Source organism: Chelonoidis abingdonii, chromosome 1, assembly GCF_003597395.2.
Source record: "Chelonoidis abingdonii isolate Lonesome George chromosome 1, CheloAbing_2.0, whole genome shotgun sequence".
Lineage (NCBI taxonomy): Eukaryota > Metazoa > Chordata > Testudines > Testudinidae > Chelonoidis > Chelonoidis abingdonii.
In genome coordinates, this window is record NC_133769.1 from 104,877,919 (window position 1) to 104,899,040 (window position 21,122).

General features: G+C 40.5%; 1 protein-coding gene across 1 annotated transcript in view; it reads left to right on the forward strand.

Moving 5' to 3' along the window:
• Positions 1–21,122, forward strand: part of NUAK1 (NUAK family kinase 1) — a 56,638-nt gene that overhangs the window by 17,644 nt on the left and 17,872 nt on the right. The window contains exon 2 of the mRNA XM_032787253.2: positions 11,755–11,875. Within this exon, the coding sequence (XP_032643144.1) occupies positions 11,755–11,875 (121 nt within the window). The remainder of the gene's footprint in view (positions 1–11,754; positions 11,876–21,122) is intronic.

Here is a 21,122-nt window from a genome sequence, read left to right on the forward strand (position 1 = left end):
TGCAACTCTTTAACACACACAACAACAGGATACAAGTTTCTAAGAGGATGTGAATAATATTTACCAGTTTAAATTTGGGGTGGGGGGAACAGTAGACAAGGAGAATATATTCAAACTGGAGTTTTGCCAAAACACCAAGGCAAGGACCCTTATGTTTGAGAAAAGTGTAAGGGATTTTTTAAATGACCACAAGTGACCAGCATCTTGCTTTTACATTTCATCCCAATTCAGCACCTCCAAAGGCAGAGTGTCCTCTAACATTGTGTTTCAAGACCGATTCACAATGAAGATGTTGCCTACTGAATCACTAAAGATCCTTTCTACTGCTTCAGTTTGCCATTTTTCATTGTATCATTGGCTATGGCAGCTGAGAAATCAAGCCGCAAAATTAATTTTGAAAACTGTCTTGCAGTATTTGGAGGAGGAATCTTTAGTAACCATGCAAAACTGAGCGCAGTGATCATGGGACTTGTGAATTATTTCACTCTCCTTTTCCCTGATTTGCCAGTATTTTAAATTAGTAATAAACATTCTGCACGTGGACTCGCAGACCTTAAAGGACTGGCACATGAGACACTTGCAGTAAGTTTTCCTCCCTTGCACATGTTCTGGATGGCGCTGTGCTGTGTTTGGAAGCTGATCAATAACAAAGATTTCACAATTGTAACCTTATTCAAACTATGATATAAACAGACATAGAAACAGATGCTACTAGGTTTTTTTCCTACTTATAAGTAAAGTCAGCTTTTTTTTGTTCCAACAAAATTGTAACCTGGAAGGAAAGCAGTTAGACATTGTGGAATCCCAATTCCTTGTTGCATTTGGCTTTAGTAAATGTGGAAGCCAAAAACAAACATCTGCTTGGCAACTTCACCAGAAGTTAATATAAATGCAGTTTTTATCCTTTCGATGAAAATGGCGTTCAGTATTGGTTAACATTTCTTGAGGAAGAGTGACTGTGTAGTTAAGTTTGTAAGACAGTTTTTATTTTAATTCCAATTATGGACCTGTGGATTTCTACTCTTCAGTAGCTCCCCACACAATTCCACTTTGAGAAAGTAACAGCAATCTTCTTCCCTATTTTCTGAACTATCATTGCTCTCCACCACTCCCTCCTGGGGAGATGGAGTTTTTGTGAATGAGGTGGGATGGACACTGGAGTTCAAGGGAAAAAATGGAAAATGACCGGAACTCTGTATTCTGTAGATACCATGGCAAACTTGCTTCACTGTTGATTGTGCCAGAGTGGAGTGTTTCTGGAACTGCAGTGGTATATTATAACTGATATAACGTGGGTGGATATCGAGAGGATGGATTGATGTTGATCCAGTGTTTGAAAAATTGGATAACACTTAAGTCCTAAGAATGTTTGATATATTTATTCTTCTTTTGAACATAACTACTGCAATATGGAATTGTATTATTGCTATATTTAAATGGGGAAGGTGGCTTTCTTTAGAGTTGTAAGGTCCATCAATTTATGTGTTGGTTTTGGGATGTGAAGTCTTCTGTGGCAACTGGATTGAGACTATGAAATGTAAGAGCTATTAGATGGTAACTGATTTAGGCTGGATTTGAACCAGCAATAATCTAGAAGTAGAAGGTTTTATTACTCATTGACTGAGCCCTCCAGTTGCCCCTTTCCAAGATCCACTGCACAGAGATGGAACATGAGTAACCAAACTGCTAACTCATATTTTAAGTCCTGTTGGGAAGAAGATTATGCCAGACCATAAGAATTGCCCTTTATTTCTGAGGATAAATCAATCTTGAAATGGTTAATGCAGAGCTGTCATTTCCAGTTGGAAATAATGAAAAGACAAGGCAGAGCTCCTTCCGAATGCCAAAAGAATGGGGCTGTCCATGGAATTTTATTAGAGGATGCACAGTAAAAATATGCCAAGCTGCATTTACACAGCAGACTGAGGACAACAGATACCAAACAATGAAGGGATATAAATTTTCCAGCAGGGCATTACTCAGGAAATACGCACATAAATCCTGTTAACATATACCATGGACAGAAGGGGAGGAAGGGTGTTGCACAATATGCCTCCTGTCACTCACTTTGTATATGTGCAGCATAAATCTTGTGGTCTGATTGCTTCTAGTGCTCATACCTGGTTACACAGGCATTTTTCTGAGTCTGTGAATAAAGGAGGCATGATAAAGGCGATGAAAATCAACCTAATATTTCAGAATCACTAATTCCTCTTCTACTGCTGAGTCACCACTCATGATATGATAATGGCATTTACAGCCAACAAAATTGGAAAGGAAGAAGTAAAACGCAGATAAAAGTATCCTGGCTCTCTCTAAAGGCACAGGCACACAATGTCTCATCTTATGCAAATCAAAGTTTGATTTGACATTTATCGTCTAGACCCAGGACTTCCAGTGCCTGAGCAGGAGAGAGTTTCTCGACAAGCAGAGATATGGTAGCAGTAAATCAGCTTCATATTTGGAAAATAGAATCTTTTTTATATGACACATTGGGATGTGGAAGATGTTCTGTTTTTACCATACTGAATGAGTTTGCTGTAAAAGTTACCTCGCCTTTTAAGAGAGAAAAATTAAAGGTGCCTACATAACCTTTGGTTGGTATGTGCATGCTTGCCCTTATGTGCTTGTTGATGCAGCTGCTGGCTCTCAAACAACAGAATTCATCTTTGGAAACATCCATGTAATGACATGAACAAACATGCAAATAGAAAAAAAAAAAAGCAAAATCCCTGAGGTTTAAATCAGCAGGGTTCCACTGGGTACAGATTGCACCATTGCTTGCTTAGAGAAAAGCATTTAAGCAACTTCCCTGATTATGACACAGTTTGCCAATCTACTAAACAATGGAGTTGGGTAGTTTATAAATAATTAATTAGGATTTTGCCACATGATTGTCTCCCAGGCAGTATCTCCATGGAGATGATTTAGCTTATGGGATCTGAAAAGTAACATTCTCCAAGATGATGGTACTGTGATGGCCTGATTCTCTCTGCCCCGCAAAAGGAGAACACTCTGAGATGTATCAGTCCAATGTACAAGGCCAAGCACTAATTTTACGGAAACTCATATAATGCCTTTTTATTTGACTTTCCACTCAGCACATGAAGTGTTCTCTATGTCTCTGCAGAAGGCTCTTGTAAACAGTTTTCTGTTTATATTGAATATGGCTTGAAGTCAGATTGCCAAGAGAGCTGTACTTCTCCATCTCCAGCTAAGAACAGGAGTATGGCCCAAGAGTATGGGAAGAAACACAGGAGGGGCTAGGAGAGGAAATCTCCACAAGGATGCCCTTGTGGAGTTCTTTCCTGATTGTTCACCTTCCCCATGGAATAACCCATGGTATCTGCCCCAAAACCCAGCAGATCCAGAAGAGCCCTTTACCTAGCTCTGATCCCTGGTGCCTCCCTGGACCCTGGCAGAGCAATTCCAATGGAATCACACTTGCAAGGACCCATTCCACTCCAATCGAGTGCAGCTGCCCCAGAGAGTGTCTGGGGAAGGGGGGGAGGCTCCATGAAAAATGTAATAGTCCGAACCTTTTATTATTTTTTCTGACTATGCTCCATAGGGTTGAGGGAGGAACATTTCTCCCTCCCCCTCCCACACACACTGGCTCTACTCTTGGTCTGCCTCATCCTGCCACTCCTTGCATTTGGTCCACCCAATCTCTAACTCCACACATAGAACACAAGAACAGCCATACTGGGTCAGACCAGTGGTCCAACCTAATACTCCTGGGGGGATTCTGTGCCAAAAATTAAAAAATCTGCAACAAAAATTTAAAAATTATGCACACAATATTTTCAGATTCTGCAAAATTCTGCATATTTTATTTGTCAGAATAACACAATATAATCACACCAGTTTCAACTATTTTTGGTCATTTATTTCAAAATACCTGTCAGCAAGTATGTCTATAACAATACAGACAACAAAAAAGATTCGGGAAATGTTTTTTGACAAATAGATTCCTTACTAGGCATAGTAATACAGAACTCTGAGTAATAATTCATTTAAACTACAACACAGAACCATATTTTCCACACCCCTCAGAAGCAGTGCAAAGGCATGGGGGAGTGAGGGGTAACAGAGAAGCTCAGGGAGAGGGAAGTAAATTGCTGGGAAGGAGCCTGGGTGTGAACTTGGAGGACTGTTGGGTATGGGTGGGAAAAGTATGGAATAAGTTTGGGGGTGCAGGGAGGGATTATTAGGGGGCTTTCTCCATGCAGACCCTGGCTGAGCCCTAGCCTCTCCCATTCAGTCAGGCACTTCTTCTTCTTCACCCCTGTCCCCATGTGTCCCTGCACCCCATCTGTCCTTGCACCCCTGTCTACAAGTGTCCCTCCACCCACACTAATACACCTACTCGCCCCATCCCCATGTGGCCCTGCACCCCTCCCTCTGTCCCCATGTGCCTTTGTGCTCCCATTCAGCCATCCCATCCCCATGTGTCCCTTTGCCCCTGCCCCATCTCCCATGTGCATCTGTGCCCCAGCCTAGCCACTCCCTTGTCCCTGTGTGTCCCTGTACCCCTTCACCGTCCCCATGTGTTTCTGTGCCACGACTCAGACACTTTCTATCCCTATGTTGTTCTGCACCCTCTCCCCAATCACCATGTGGCCCTGCACCTCCCTCCCCCCTGTGGCTCTGTGCCTCCACTCCCTTTCAGCTCCTGTCCCAGTCTGTCCTCCCCCACTAGCCCTTATGAGCCCCTGTCTGACACCCCCCACCCCTGGCAGTCCCACACTGTCTGTCTCGCCATAGCCCCTGTCTCCTGACCTGGCCTGACAGGATCTACAAATAGGGCAGGCTTTTTCTCTTCCCTAGCTGGCTGGAAGCTGCTGCTGTGTTCTATCACCATAGTGCCCTCTGGTGGGAAAAAGGCAGAACTGCACTAATATTTCAGCAGAAGTTTTTTTCTGTGCAAAAATTTAAAAATATCTATAGCTTATTAATTATGTGCACACACAGTAGCACAGAATTCCCCAGGGAGTAAACTAGCCCACTATCCTGTAATCTGACAGTGGCTAATGCCAGGGGCTTCCAAGGGAGTGAACAGAACAGGGCAATCATCAAATGATGCATCCCCTGTCATCCAGTCCCAGCGTCTGGCAGTCGGCACTGGCTTCTGACCTACATCTTCCATGAAGTCCAGAGGAGGGGAAACAGAGCCACAGACCTAGCTGGACCTACTTTCCATCACACAGTGATGATCCCCTCTGGTCACAGATTTGAGGAAGTGGTGGCCTGTGGATGCTTTAAAACACCCCCTACACACAGACCCAAAAAAAGAAGCAAACCCTATTCTGCTTTAAATAACTTCTTTTAAGCTGCATTTTTAACATATTTCCTAGTGACAGTAGTTGGTCTTCCTCCCTCAGGAGACTGCATTCTCTCCTAATGTCATTTTCCCTGCACTCTTAGAATGCTGTTGCAGTAACAAATTGGAATTTGCGCCACAGATAACTGGTACGCCTAAGGTTGAATCAACTTAAAATTCCCAGCCTCCACAATGAAATGGAACAGCTTGTGAGCACACAGATGGATCGTTCTTTGTTTATTTTTCAAACATAAAAATATTCTACAGAACAGAAGATAGTTTTCTTATCAGCCAAACTGAACATATTGTATACAGAAATTACTGGGGGAGATTCTATGGTCTGTTATGCAGGAGGACAGGCTAGATAATCATAATGGCTTCTTCTGGCCTTAAAAATCTATAAATCTATGCCATAGAGCAAATTCTGCCTTTGTTTACATTCATGCAATCCCAGGGGGAAATGAGTCAGAATTTGGCACATTGTCTTTAAAAATCAGTTAGAAACAGCCAAAAGGAACTGTTTTATTCTTTCCTGAAAATATTGCTTTATTGTTCAAGATTAAGTCTGTATGGCTTAATCTCCACCCTCACCTGCCAATAACCTGATGGCCAGATTGGTCCCACAAACATACATATCTAATGGGAACTCAGTGAGTGGCTAGAAGGTGGACATCTACTCCCTACTTGTACACTTTACCAAGTGTTTATAATATGTCATATTTTGCTGTGCACAATGCTTTTACTGTATCTTTATGGAAAATTTCAACCATTTTGCTTTGCCCAGAAGTCTGGAAGAAGTGAAACATTTCTCATGAAGATAGCACTGAATGTACAGAAACCTTTGTAACTGTCATGAACCATCTATGAAATATAACTTGATACAAAGTATTTGCAACAAACAAAAGCCAAATAAGTATGAAACATACTTGGGAAATTCTCCACAATACCTCCAGGTGGGCCCAGAGAATGAGTATAAATCCTCTTTCCAGCAAAGTCAGACAGGTAATTTATTGTAGCCCTGCAAAGGGAGTAACTTACTTCCCCGCACCTCATGCCCATCCAACTTTGCTAGCCATTGCATGGAGGAGTGCCTCCACGGCTCTGCCCATCTTTGTCTGCGTATTTATTGGAGGGGGAACAATGGGTGACAGGACCCAGTGTCATGATGTGATCACTGGTCGCACAATTGCACTGGACTGTTGAGACCATATGGCCCTGCAGGACCATGTGAGGGTTAGTGACAATCTAAACCAAAATGTTTAAACAGTAAAGTGTGGTGTTGTGGGATTTTTTTAACTGAAAGCTTCATTTCCAAATGCACCTCACCCACACTGCTTAACCCTTAACATTGCACATCACTGAAGTGAGTCAGAGTGGGTGGGCCTCCACAGTGCACAAGTTTCTACTTTAAAGTTATACTTTTAGGTACATTTTCTTTTCCTGTCAGTGGGCAAATTATCAGCAGATAGTGGGCAAATTATTAACTCTTAAGATTGGAGTTAGCTACTTCCCTGAAAAAAGGTTCACTGTTGCTTAGATGTTTTTGTCTCTGTTGTTACTTTGTGTTTCTGAAGAGTGCAGGATTTACTCTGTTTACTTCTGGCTATCCTCAGAAGAGGGGAGTGGAGATTTTCCCAGCTGCTCCTCACGAATGAACTCAATCCTGACCAACTGTAGGACTGAAAGGGAAGTTCACATTCTATGCCCATATAATCCTTGGCCTCAGTATGTGACTGACAAAGATTCTAGTTAGTGCTACTTGTGATCCTTTTGTGTGCACATGTGCAACGGACATCTGTCCTCTAGGAAATGAACTGAGACCAACTCGTCCTATTATGGTCCCCAAAGAAGCCATCTTGTGGCAACTACTTTTGGATCCAGTTCTGAAAATGCACATGCTTAACTTTGCACGTGTGAGTAGTTCCACTAAAATCAGTGGGATCACTTATGTGCATAAATTTAACTATATGCAGAGCCGTCGCTTGGGTATGGCGAATTGGGGTGACCGCTCCAGATCCACGCTTTGGGGGAGACCCATGGGCCAGTGAGATTGGCTGGTGCAGTCGGTCCCAGAAGTGACAGGTCAGTCCTGGAAGTGACAAATTTGTCACTTCCACCCGGGCCCCGCACTGTCCTACGGACGGCCCTGACCATATGCTTAAGTGTTTGCAAGGTCAGGGCCTTTGTCCCTATTGATCTTGAACCTGTAACATAGGAATGAAAGACTTATCTCTCTATTATGAACCAGGTATGTTATTCTGTCTGCAACTAGGATTCTTAGTTACCTGACGCATCTCATCCATTCAGGAGGCTGAGAAAAACTAAACTGCTCTGCTAGTAAAGTTACCAAAAATACCATAATTACATATTCTGAGATATAAAGCTAGAGGTGTTTTAAAATCAGCAAAACACAAATAAAAAGTTTGGTAAGAATCATATACTGTTTTCTGGAATTACCGCAGGGGCTAATCACACTTCCTCTGCAGTCAGATCTGGAACTGGGTTGTCACGAGCTGTTGATAAGGTTGGCATAAAATGCATATTGTATTTTATCCTACCAAATTTCATGTACTTTGACACTTAATATGTTGTGATGATGAACAGAACAGATCTCTTGCTTTCAAAGAAGGGCACCTGCAGGATGAACAAATTAGTGCTTTTTAAAATGTATTTTTCAATTAAGATAACTTCTTAGGTCTATAAAAGCAGCAGAGAATCCTGTGCCACCTTATAGACTGACAGATGTTTTGGAGCGTGAGCTTTCGTGGGTGAATACCCACTTCATCAGACGCAGGTTCTTAGGTCTAAATTGTTCTGGTTCCTCATGAATTGTCTCTGGCATCAGTCCCATAATTAAGATTCTGACAAATGAAGTCTACAATACCTCTAGTGCTAAAAGAGTAAACACATTTTAGAAAGGCTGCTTTTTTCCTGAACGTATTTTTGTATAAAATAAATGTCATAAACAGAAATCCATTAGCAGCATTTAGAGTACTTAGAAGAGGCTTGTTTTACATTTTGATACTATAACAAGCAGATAGAGATCTTGTTTTGTTCACTGAGACCAAAACAATGACATGTACAGTAATTTCCTAAAATGCCCCCATGGCACTTAAGAGAAACCATTGAACATGTTTCAGTAAAATACTTCAAAAACAATACAACTGAAAGATGTTGGGCCAGATCCTCATCTGTGTTGATTCTTTCAAGTCAGTGGAACTGTTCCAGTTCATACTAGCTGACGATCTGACCCTATCTGTGTGAATTTGGTACTGGTGAAAGTGACAGTTTTGGAGAGTGAAGTTTCCTCTATCCACAGAAAAGCAACACCATGGATTCCAATGTAAGCTTCTGAACACTGTAAGTCTGAAGTGTGCAGTCTAGACTTGGGTACCACCTCTGTGGGGGAAAGATCAGTATCCAGGCCCAATACTTGGTCTTTAATATGAGACTGCCGACAGGATTGCTAGTCTTTGTGATGTTGAGTCTATCCATTCCCATTTTCAAATGTGATAGGTACTTAGGAAAGAAAGAAAGTGATATTCAATGAGACAGGCTCCTAAGTGCCTAAGACTCTTTTGGAAATTGGATTTAGGTTTCTAAGTCATTTAGGTGCTTATGAAAAATTTAGCCACAGGCAACACATCTCCAAGACAAGTTCAAAGATACATTTTAATGTCTATATGCAGCCATAATACTTAGGCTTGGTCTACACTGGGGTGTGTGTGTGTCAATCTAAGTTATGCAACTTCAGCTACGTTATTCACGTAGCTGAAGTCGACTTACTTAGATCTACTTACCGTGGTGTCTTCACTACGGTTGGATTGACTGCTGCCGCTCCGCCATTGACTCTGTCTGTGCCTCTTGCCGAGGTGGAGTACAGGAGTCGACAGGAGAGCACTTGGGGATTGATTTATCGTGTCTAGACTAGATGTGATAAATCAATCCCCACTGGATCGATCGCTGCCTGCCGATCCGGCCAGTAGTGAAGACATACCCTTAGTCCTGCCATGAATGCAGGGGACTGGACTAGATGGCCTCTCAAGGTCCCTTCCAGTCCTATGATTCTATAATGTGAATCACTGTTGTGTATTTTTCATATAAAAAATATATACTTCCATGTTTAAAATAGAAGCTACTTATGAGAACTAATTTTCCTGTTTATCAAGTATAGAGTTAGGATGCTGGCAGGCTGTCATGCTCTCCTGGATGCCATTATTCCTTTTCTGACCCAGGATGGTGAAGAATTTGCTACCTGTTATATGCTTGACAATAAAATCCTTCTTAAATTCTTCTTGAGAGCCAAGTGCAAGGCTGTCTTACAGTAAAAGGCATGTTTTTACCCATGTCTAAATTTACTTTCAGGAATGCATGTGCTGCTCCAAGAGCCACCCACATCCTTCTTGTAAACAAGGTATACACTTACAGCCTATCCAAGTGCAGAAAAATGGAAAGAGAGAAAAATCATGCGTTGTCTGCTAGTGTTAGCTGTGTTAGTCCTCTGCTTGGAATTCCTCTGATGAGGACTTTTTCTTGTTACCTGTACTAGAAAAGTGTGAATCCTAGATGAAAACATTGCATCGCACTGTTACTTTTTAAACTTCTATCCCAAATGTTTGGGTCAAGAAGCAGAAAAGAATTGTTCAGCTTTTAGATATATGACTCCACTCATCCTTTACTGCCTGCTGTGTTCTGTTGTTCACTCAGGTCCTGAATCAGGATAGCATTTAAACACATGCTTAAAGTTAAACATGAGTTTAAGTCCTATTGACTTCAGAGGGATTTAGGTTTAAGTTTAAAGTTAAGCATGCGCTTAAGTTTTTGCTGAATAGGAATGCCTTCCCAATTTGGGGACTCTGTAGTTCCCATTTAAGTACAGTTCATGTTAATATTCTTTTATATTTTTCCCTTTCCTGCCAATGTCCTTGATGCTATATATTGTAATAATTAAAAAGGCACCAATAATGCCATTTGCAATTATTGATGCACACAAATAGTGTTTCACAATAGACTGGAGCACTGTAAACCCAAATACTTTTTCACAAGGCAAAATGTTTTCTGAGGAAAGTTCCATGTTATAATAAGCTTGTGGAATAACAAAAGCGTTATTCATCCACAAAAGGGTGGTCTCCATGGTAGGAACAAGGTCATTGGAGGAGCATTGGAGGATAATGATGTTAGACAAAAGGCTAATGTTTGATTTTAAACTAGCTGGTAATTTAGTACGTACCCCAATGGCTTTTTTTTTTAAAGCCAGGGCACAAGGATCTGTGATCATAAAGTCAATGTTGCCATTTGCTGTCATTCAAATTGCACATTCCCCCTATCAGGGTCTTCCCATTGTTGATTTACGCTTTTCTTCTGTAGCATGATCTGACCTCAGCAATTATTTATGAGCTTGCTCATATAAGTCCTCTCTTTCACAGGCAACTCACACACTTGCAAGGCCTTTTTGAATCTGAATTTGTGCTGCAAGTTTGCCTATCCCTTCCTCTGTTCCCACCCTGCTTTTTGGAAAGATACCCAGTCACACGATGTGCTTGTGAAAGGTGGCTGATTGAGGAAGGAAGCAGGAAGGATATGGTTTTGGAGTGATTGTATAAGTGCGGTATAGGACATGAAAGTACAGGATTTATACAAGAGTAATTTTCGAGGCAGTGTCTGCAAATATTACGGGTTTCTTTATTTTTTACTTAGGCCTGCTCAGGACTTAGGACTTGTATTGTAGCTCATCATGTAATAGCTTGTATTAATATTGTGCTCATTGTGTGAGCTTAATAAAAAAAATAAGATTAATGGAAATATCCTGTCTCCTAGAACTGGAAGGGACCTTGAAAGGTCATTGAGTCACTAGCAGGACCAAGTACTGATTTTTGCCCCAGATCTCTAGGTGGCCCCCTCAAGGATTGAACTCATAACCATGGGTTTAGCAGGCCAATGCTCATACCACTGAACTATCCCTCTCGCTTAGTCCAATATGTTTTGTTATCGGTACCCTAAAATTTCAGCATCTTTCTCTGAAAAATGAATAAGATTTCTAATGAGAATGGGCTAAAGCTTTTGTGTGAGATTGTCAAAAACAATCAACTCTGGCCAAATGTTGTTCTCATTGAAATCAATGGGGGGCTTTACCATTGACTTCAGATTTAGGCCAACTCTGAGTCCTTTTGAAAACACCTACCCTTTTCTGAAGGATAAGGCCATTCAAATAAAAGTCTGAAAACTTAATGTGGTTCACTACAGTAATGAGAGTGTATGTGCAGTGTTGTAATGAAGTGGAGGGGGCATGGGGTATGTATTTTAAAACTTTGTTTTTGATCATTCCACATTCTGCCAGCATCTGACATCTGTATTTATTTTCTGAACACCCCTAATAGATTATTTGCATCTGTTCAGTTCCAAGAGTAATGCTCGATTTCCTGAATTTATAGGTTGCAATAAAATCCATTCGTAAGGACAAAATTAAGGATGAACAAGATATGGTTCACATCAGACGGGAGATTGAAATCATGTCATCCCTCAGCCATCCTCATATCATCACTATATTTGAAGGTTAGTGACTGCGATTCTTTTCACCATCTGTACTGTTTGTTGTCTCAGACCTAGTTTTCATACGCTTTTAGATTAGGTCTTTTACCATCTCCTAGTAGAGAGACAGTTTTGTGCACCAATTCCGCTTCAAATCATACTCTACTTTGCAAAGGTACACCACCTAGCAACCACAAGAATTCCTTGCATGGGCGAAGTTGTTAATGCGTGGCTGAAATGCTTCTGTCTGAGTGTAAGGAGAGCTGTCACATAAACCATCCAATCCTCCCTGTCCCAAACCAGAAAATCAATTTCATTTCCCTCCTTCCATTCCAATTCATTTCCTCCCCCCACCAATATAAAATCAATTTCAGTTCATGCCCCTCAACCACATAGGAAGTCAGACTAGATGATCTGATTATCCCTTCTGGTCTTAAACTCTTTGAATCCCCCAAACATTCCCCACATAGTTCATTGCTTTAACTTCCCTGGAGCCCACCTGGTCAGTCTCAGTCTTCCCACACCCTGTTTCCTTCATTGCTGCCAGCCCCTCTTGCTGGCTGTCTTCCTAGGCCCCTTTCCTCCCTGAATCCAAGGTTCAGCTTCCCACTGACTTCTCAGCCCTTGCTCCCAACCCATTCACTAGCTCATCACTCTCACTCCTGTCTCCCAGTCCAGTCCCAACTCCTTCCCTTGTGCTCTGCATTCCTGCTCCCTAGCTCCCTTCCCTGCAGCTTATGGTCGTGGGGCTAGTAGGTTTCTCCAGCTGATAGTTCCTGGCTCCAGGGCTGCTACTGACTCTGGGAGACTTTTTAAAAAATAGAATAGAGGCCTCTAGTGGAAGCTCCTCCTTCCTTCCTTCCTTCCTTCGGCTGTGACATCCTGGCCAGACCTAAACAGGTTAGGAAGTGTACATCCTCTCTGGTCCTGAGTAGGAATGGAGCCACAGAGGACCTGTAGAGTGCAAACTCCAAAGGTGTTGAGGGAGCTTTGCTCCACTTAGTCACTCTTCTTTTCTCACATGCTTATATTGGGAAGAGGCACCTGAATTTGGCCCTAAGTATTAACTCTACACACCCACTGTACACGCTAGGTGATGATAGGTATATGGCAACTCCATTCTGAGAGTTGATCTGACTGATTGAAACAAGGTCTGGCCTGGAATAATGTTACAATATCACATATTGAGTTATTCAAAAGCATGTTCTTTTACTTGAAAGGAGATGAATTCATCTGTCTTTTTATGGAATAAACACATAACAGGATCTGGGAACAGAAAAGGGGAGGGATGCTGTGTCAGCATGTGGGTTGCAAATGGAACCAAATTTTTTTCCAGTGTGCACTGGAACTAAAAAAATTAGGTATGCTACAGTGCTTTGACCAAGTGGCCTTCTTATGTCCCCTGCTCTGCTTTAAATAATGTTACTGAGTTAAAATATTTTAAAGAGTTAGAAAGATTTAAAAAAAAATAGAAAATAATTTAAAGTTACCTTGAAGCAAAACCTTCCCCCACAACCCTCAGTTCCTTGACTCTAGCTGAAGATGATCCCTTCCCACAGCAGAACCAAGACAAGTTTTTAGTTCAGGGTTTTTCACCCCTTCCCCCCGCAGTGAAAGTGCATATGGCACATGACAATGTTACCATCAGTGAGATCCCATGCTGTTTATTCTGTTGTGATTTCTTAAGCATGAGTGACGCTTTTCTACATGGAAGCTGGAGGCAGCTTTTCTCTGGTCTTCAGAGGTTTTCAGGGTGTTCATTACATTACTGTTTGCTTCTATCCCTGGTGAAATAGCTACTCTGTTATTGAAACAAAATAATTACACCTCTATCCTGATATAACACGACCTGATATAACACGAATTCAGATATAATGCTGTAAAGCAGTGCTCTGGGGAGGTGGGGCTGCATACTCCAATGGTCAAAGCAAGTTTGATATAACACAGTAAGATTTTTTGGCTCCCGAGGACAGCATTATATCGAGGTAGAGGTGTATCTGTATTTCAGTCATGGCCTGTGGAGATGGGCAATGGGAATTCAGATGGACAGTGTGATCCTATCCATTATAAAATCAATCATGTGGTACTGGGAACAGAGACATGACAGCTGTAGCTTCATCAACTCCAAGAGGCCAAAAGAAATATTCTCCAACAGCAAACTTCATACAGGGCAGACCAGCTGAGACATAGCCATATTCACCAGGGGAATAGTTACGTACTGCAGAATTATTAGGATTCCAATTCAGAAAGATATCTCTTCATGTGCCTCACTTTAAGAATAAGAGGTAGTTCCAAAGAAGTTAATGGGACTACTTCCATGTTTGAGATTAGGCAGGTACTGTAGCTTGCTGCATCAGGGCCTAGATTACAAAGCCATCTTCATGAATGAGCCATAAACATGATTATAGTTATTGTTATATATAAAGTTTATTTTTAGTTCTCTGTTGTCTATTTATAATTTATCTTTTGCTGTGGGTATTCAAGAAGAGATTTGAACTGCCATCAAACTCCCTAAAATCCATAAGCAGAGGTGCAGGGCTGCACTGAGTCTGGCTAGAATGAGTACTGCTCTCTCTGTCTGGAAGATCTTTAAAAGATCTTTGAATTGTACTTACAAACACATGTTTTCCTGAAATGGGATCCATGTTTTGGTATCCTCTTGACCTTATTGGCTAAAGGTGATTAACCTCTGAATTTGTCAACTCAGTGTAAACATAGGCCATTGGTTTTTAATGCTAAGTAAATCCAAATGCATGTAAACAGGCTTTCTGTTTAATGATACTTTTTGTACCCAAATCAAAATGAATTTATCTCATGCACTATTTGCAAGAGGTAGACCTCCAGTTCTGAGTCAGAAGAAATTCCATCCTCTCAAGCAAGACTGTAATTGGCAGTCTTTAGAGTGCAGCTGGAAGGGAAGTGTTCTTTCGAGTGACTTTAAATTCCTTGAAAAGGACTGAATAGATGAAGCTGACTTTGCTAGAAGTGTTCTGATTTCAGAGCATAAATTTTAACTCAGAAAGTAAACCCTCCCCCCCCCCCCTTGCAAACTCCTGGACTTGGTAGCTAAAGCCTTTGAGAGTAAACATATTATTCCATTGGTAGCCTGACTGCAAAAAACATCCCATCTGGCAATACTTTATTTAATAAAAGTTAAAACATGGGGAGCGTATAGGGCCCAATCCTGTAAACACTTACACATGTGTAACACTGTTCATGGGTGTAAAGTTATACACATGGATGCGCAGGATCAGGCTCATGGGTCTCTACGTGGTGAAGTACAGTGTTTGTGTAAGAGTTTCCATTGCGTGTCCCGAGTGTTGTCCCAGGTTTCAGTAAACACAAACAGAAAAGTTCCTCCATTTATGAAAAGGACAAGTTACTTTAAAAAAAGTAAACACATTGTTTGCAAACACTGTGGAAATGATTTAACAAAGGTTTTCCCTACTGAAATATAATATGAGCCCAATAGAAAGCCTATTGAAGTCAAAAGCATTATTACTCCTGCACATAAAGTAAAACATGTATTAAGTGCTCTGCTGGGTTGGAGCCAAGGCACTCAGCACCTTGAAGGGTCAAACTCCTTTAAAACATCACAGAACTAAAATTGCATTTCCCTTTAAAAACACATTTCCTTAGGTCTTTGCAATTGCATTTTATTGATTAATAAAAAAGAGAATGAAAAGATTCTTTGCACATCTCCACAAAGTGTAAATTACAAATGTAAACTGACATGAATTAGATTTCCTACCTTTGCTAATCAGGAAATTAGTTTAGTTCTTTTAAACCTTTTAACTTCAATGTAAAGCCTTTTAAATCTACCATATATTTACAAAGACGATGTATTTTGCCTAGTTATAATAGTTGTTTTATTTACAAATACATGTTAAATCTAACATTTTATATCGTGCTTCTGCAACAGTAACAGAAAATGATCGGTTAGTTGTCAGTCATTGTCAGTCAATTCCACCCTGCTTTTATACAGACAGAATCAAAATGGACCTCAGTGCCTGATCATGTGAGCCTCTGTGTGGAGAACTCAGTGAAGTCAATAGGTGTCCTGTAGTGTGAAGCACATGCGGGATTGGGCGCTTAACATGAATGATAAAAACTAGAAAGCTGAGATTTTTTTTTCTTTTTAAAATTCAACCAAGGGAAAGTATTTCAATGGTGACACCATTTAACCACATTGCTAATTGGCTTCCTCTATTTATATAGCTTTTTGACCTTCCAAGTATATTATTTCCATTGTTTTCTTTTGATAACATCCAAGAATATAAAGCAAATTTTCTATGGTCTAGTGATTAGTAATGAAACAAGTATAAACAAACTTAACTCCTAGGTATCATACTCCACCCACATGAATTTCCTTGCATTCAGTATGGTTTAACACCTAAACACCACCACTTGTGAGATGAACCCTCAGGTTCCTGAGAACACTGGGAATTTAAAATCACATTCTGACATGATCTCAAGCTACATTACGTTTAAAAAATAAAAACAAATTTCTAACTGCCACCTCATGGCATATGCTTGCTTGTCTGAGGTTACAAAGCAATCATAATTTAAAAATGTAATTAGCAAGTCTGTTCTTCACTCGGGCAAAATTGGGATAACATAGTGTAAAAGAGAGATTAAACGTTATGGCTGATTTAATGATTCTCACATTTTTCTCAGCTTCTTTTTAAATGGTGAAACATCAAATTCTATGTTTCCTCATCCATGTATACAGAAAATGGATATCAGCAAGGAGTATGGTTCTCATTTTGATTTAATCCACTCAGAGGGGATTAATTTTTAACCCACAGACTGATTTAAAATGATTATCACAGGATTTTAGCTACATTCCTTTAATTTAAGAAGAAATGCATTGCATTTCCACTGTATGCAGCTGTGATTTAGGAAAGCAGTTTAAAACATGCTTAACTCTGAAGCATATGCTTTAAATCTCATTGACTTCAATGGTAATTAAGCTTATGTTTAAAGTTAAACATGTGCATAAATTCTTTGCTGAATTGGGCCCTGAAAGAGGAAGGCTACCCAAGCCCACTATGTACTTTATTTTTAAAAATTATATAACAATAAACATCTTGAAGATACTGATTTGGGGCTTTAGAACAAAGAGCTACACATTGTTTTTCCAAAGAGTCATGAACTGATGAGATATGTTAGGTTATAATTCTCAGGAAGAAGTTATTTCCCATTATTCGTCTTTCTGAGGAATAATTTTTGTCCTTTATAACATGAGTGTGCTAATTGGGCTTTAAATTGTTTTACTGAATGAAAAGGTTATTCCAGCCCATGTGCCTAAAATTAAAGATAAACTGGCTAGTTCTTTTGATTTGGCTGACCTTTAATAAAAGAGCACTTTATAGCGGAGAAAAGGTACTTCTGTCTGCGGCTGTTAGGAGAGTAATAAAAATACCGTGGAATGGAAAGACACCAGATGGAAGGAATGTCAACATACTGGAACTAATTTAGGAGATTGCTCTGATAGAGAGCAAAGGCATGAGGAGAATTCAAATGGTTCCAGTGGAAGGGAGATTGACTGCCCCTCTTAAACCAACAAGCTAAAATTCTTACTCCAGGGTTACATATAAAACAAAAGGAATCAGCCCATGAGGAAGTAGTCCATTTAAAACAAACAAACAAACTCCTGCCCAGTCTGAATTAGCATTCTGGAAACACAGAAACAAAGGGAACCGGGTATTTTTTGAAATTAGGTTTCAAACAAGTTCAAGGCAAACTATCTTAATAAAAAGATGTCCACAACATCACTGAATCCTTTTGGCCAGTTTTTGCAAAGGCATATTCAATTTAGCCCATACGGTTTCTGTGGAAGTGTAACTCTTGTGTTCCTAGAGGGGAATATTGCTCACTTTGGGTATAATAGACTCCCAGTACTCTCAGCAGAGAGAGGTCTCTGCACTGCCAGTCCTATCTGGGAGTTGTAAAGCTCTGAATAGAAGCTGAGTTCATCATTTCAAGCCCTCTAAATATAGTTAAGTAGAAAGATTACATCCAGGAATTATTACTATAGCAGTACAGAGTGTGATGGAGAACAATTCTTGATGTTACAAAATGTACTTCAGCTCAAATATATCTTTGGTAGTGAGAAGTTAAGCATATGTCCAATTGTACGTTTGTATTCTTCAATGAGCTCCCAAGCCAAGGGATTTGGCTTCAATTATCTGCCCAGAAATGCAGAGCTTTCTTTGTAACAAACAAACCTTTTCCTCAGAATTAACAGGAAAATTAAAAAAGAGAGAACGAGAAGCTGCAACACATACTTGAGTATTTGAACGTAAGCACCTTTTGCTGGTTGTGCACAGTTCTGCTCTTACTTTTAGGAAAGGCTCTTTGGAGTGGGAAGACTGAAACAAATGTATAGCTCAGTGAAAAATAATTCTCCTCACCTCCTGATACATTACTGCAGCGCTCCCTCCACCTCCCGATACATAGCTTCTCCCTCCTGACATGTTACTGCAGTGCTCCTACCCCCCTTCTGATACATTACTGTAGTGTCCCCCCCGCCCTTCTTATACATTACTGCAGTGCTCCCTCCACCTCCCGATACATTACCGTGGTCCTTTCCCCCACCTACTGTGGCGCTCCCTCCACCACTTCCTGGGGCCTTGCTACATCTCTCCCAATATCACCCAGCATACAAGGTGTTGGAACTAAATACATGCAAAGTCAGTGTCTCAAAAATAAAAATGATAAACAGGTCCTAACAAGTATTTCTTCGTTCTGTCCTATAACAACTTCTGATATTGACAACTCTCTGTATCTTGCTCTTGATTTAACTTGCACTACCTGCATTGTTTCTCTCAAGGGACTTATGCGTGGCTGTTCCCCACTGTTATGCATAAATAACCTTTCAAACTCCATGACCCTCATCAGCAGTTGAGGAGCAGTCTAGGGCACCCTTTCATGGCCTCCTCATTAGCGAGCCATGGAGAGTTCCTGAAGCAATCTGTCCTGGCTAAACCTGCTTCCTTGAAATTGCCAGCTGCAGCAGAAGTGCAGAAGCACTTCAGAAGTGAAGTGAGCTTCAGAATGGCAGAGGCTGGCAGATAATAAATCAAACAGTGAAAACACAATGTGTACCAAACATTCACAGGAGCTATGCAGAGGCAATCAGTCCATCATCAGCTTCCAAGTCACAGCCCAGGTGTTAACAGGGTAGCGTATTTATTACCTCATTATTATTTGCAGTAAATAAATCCAGCATTTAGTTAATGCCCTCCTTTCTTCCCCCAACTCACAATCACATTATTTTCTTGGGGCATATATTTCTAAAACTACTTTTGGTGCATGTCTGTGCACCACACACACACACACACACAGTATGTTGTATCATGTTTGAAGATACATGTAAATAGATAGATATTCCCATACAAACACTACTTTCAGTGAATGTTTAACGTTGGACTTTTTTTATCTCTGAGTTCAGATTGCATATCCCACTCATGTGAATCCTAGAAAGTAAGGAAATCAGGAACAAAGCCATGCATTTCCATTCCACTCATTACTTCCCCTTCTCAATCTAGCTATGTCCTTTCTACCACCATCTCCACCTTCATCCTGTGCAACCATTGTACACCCCTGTTTATTGGGTATGTGCTCAGGTGTTTTGGTGGTTAATGTAGGGTAGTTGTGGCGTTCATTACACTGTACAGGACTTTGTATTGGTGTATGTAAGCAATAAAATTCAGTGGCAGACTGCAAATGGGGTGTGGGGCCCAGGAAGTGCTATGCTTTTCTGTAACGTTCAGGAGAATTTATGCAAATGGGTGATATGTGTCGGTGATTGTTCTAAAACTGGTATTAATTTTTATGTAAAAATTAGAGCACTGAAATCTGCATTCAGGGAGAGAATAAGGATGTGAGGGGCCGAGGTGTGAGTAAAGATGTGGTGGGTATGGGGCCAAGGATGCATGCAGGGATGTCCCAGGTGGGATGGAAAGGTCTGTATGCCAAGGAATCTGTGCTTGAAGGGTTTTCTCTGTGTTGCAGTGGGGAGTTCTTGTTGTATTGATGCTACAGTGCAGAGAGGTACTGCTGCCTATTCTGTGCTCATTCAGTATTGGTTATGTTGAGAGAGCTTCCACAGTGTCAGTGTAAGTCAAAGGGTAACGTCCCTATGAAAAGTCTTCTTCATGGAGATAAATAATACGCATCAGTGCATCCTTCAGAAGACAGTGCAGTGAATCCAGGATGTTAGGTATTGAAATGCTCATATACTGATTGGTTCCAATATGTTTTTCCCCCGCAAAGGCAAAAATACGTAGTTGAGATTTAGTATTTTCTAAATTTAGCTTTTAAAAGATAAGCTCTGTTTGTTAGAGGAGAATAGAAAACATTAAAAATGTTATATAAATAATAACGTGCCTTTCTCAAACCAAAGACTATCTGTATATGCTTCTATGTAATTGTAAGGAAATATTCTTGGACCAAGACTCAAACTGGATGTCAAATTTTAGTCGAGAGGGAAATTTGGTCATGGAATTAGAAATTTCTAAATACAAAGGAAAATTTGACAAAACTTAAATGATTGAGTTGCTAAGGCACAACTTCAATAAATCCATGTATCAAAAGAATGAGATCATCAGCCATGGAACACCAGGAAATTACCATGTTTAGTGACATCGAACAGCTTTTGTGACATCTTCAGTCATGAGTGGAGAGTGTCCAAAGGCAAAAGGAGTCTTTCCACTTGTGCCCCTGTGCCATGGTTAACATTCTCCTGGGCAAACCCATTGGGATTAATCAAGCCCCATTGTATCCTTGCACATACATGGGCAGAATTCACTTTTGTTGTGAGTGAAACTCCATGGAGATCAGTGGATCTTGGCCCACTTATACCAGTGGTGAATTTGTCCAGTTTAATTGTACATATAATACACAATAAAGCCTGCTACACTGTTCAATAGCTGTTTGTGAACTAACTTCACTTCTGATTCAAAATGTTGAATTCATGTATTTTTAGTGTATTATCTAAGCATAAAGAATTATTCCTTTCCCCCTTCCTGGGCTGAATAGCGATTAGTTAGCAACTGTCTCTGTGCTCAGAGATATGGGTGCGCTCATTAATGCTGTATCAATAACACGTCAGAACGCTTTTGTATAGAACACACATTATGTTGAGTCCTTTCCAGAGACTATCAGTCTATCATTCTTGGAGAGGATATTGTAGTATAATCCATCCAGAGACAGCTCTTCCAGTTTCCGAAGGTTATTGTTAATGAGGATGCATGTAGGATGTAAT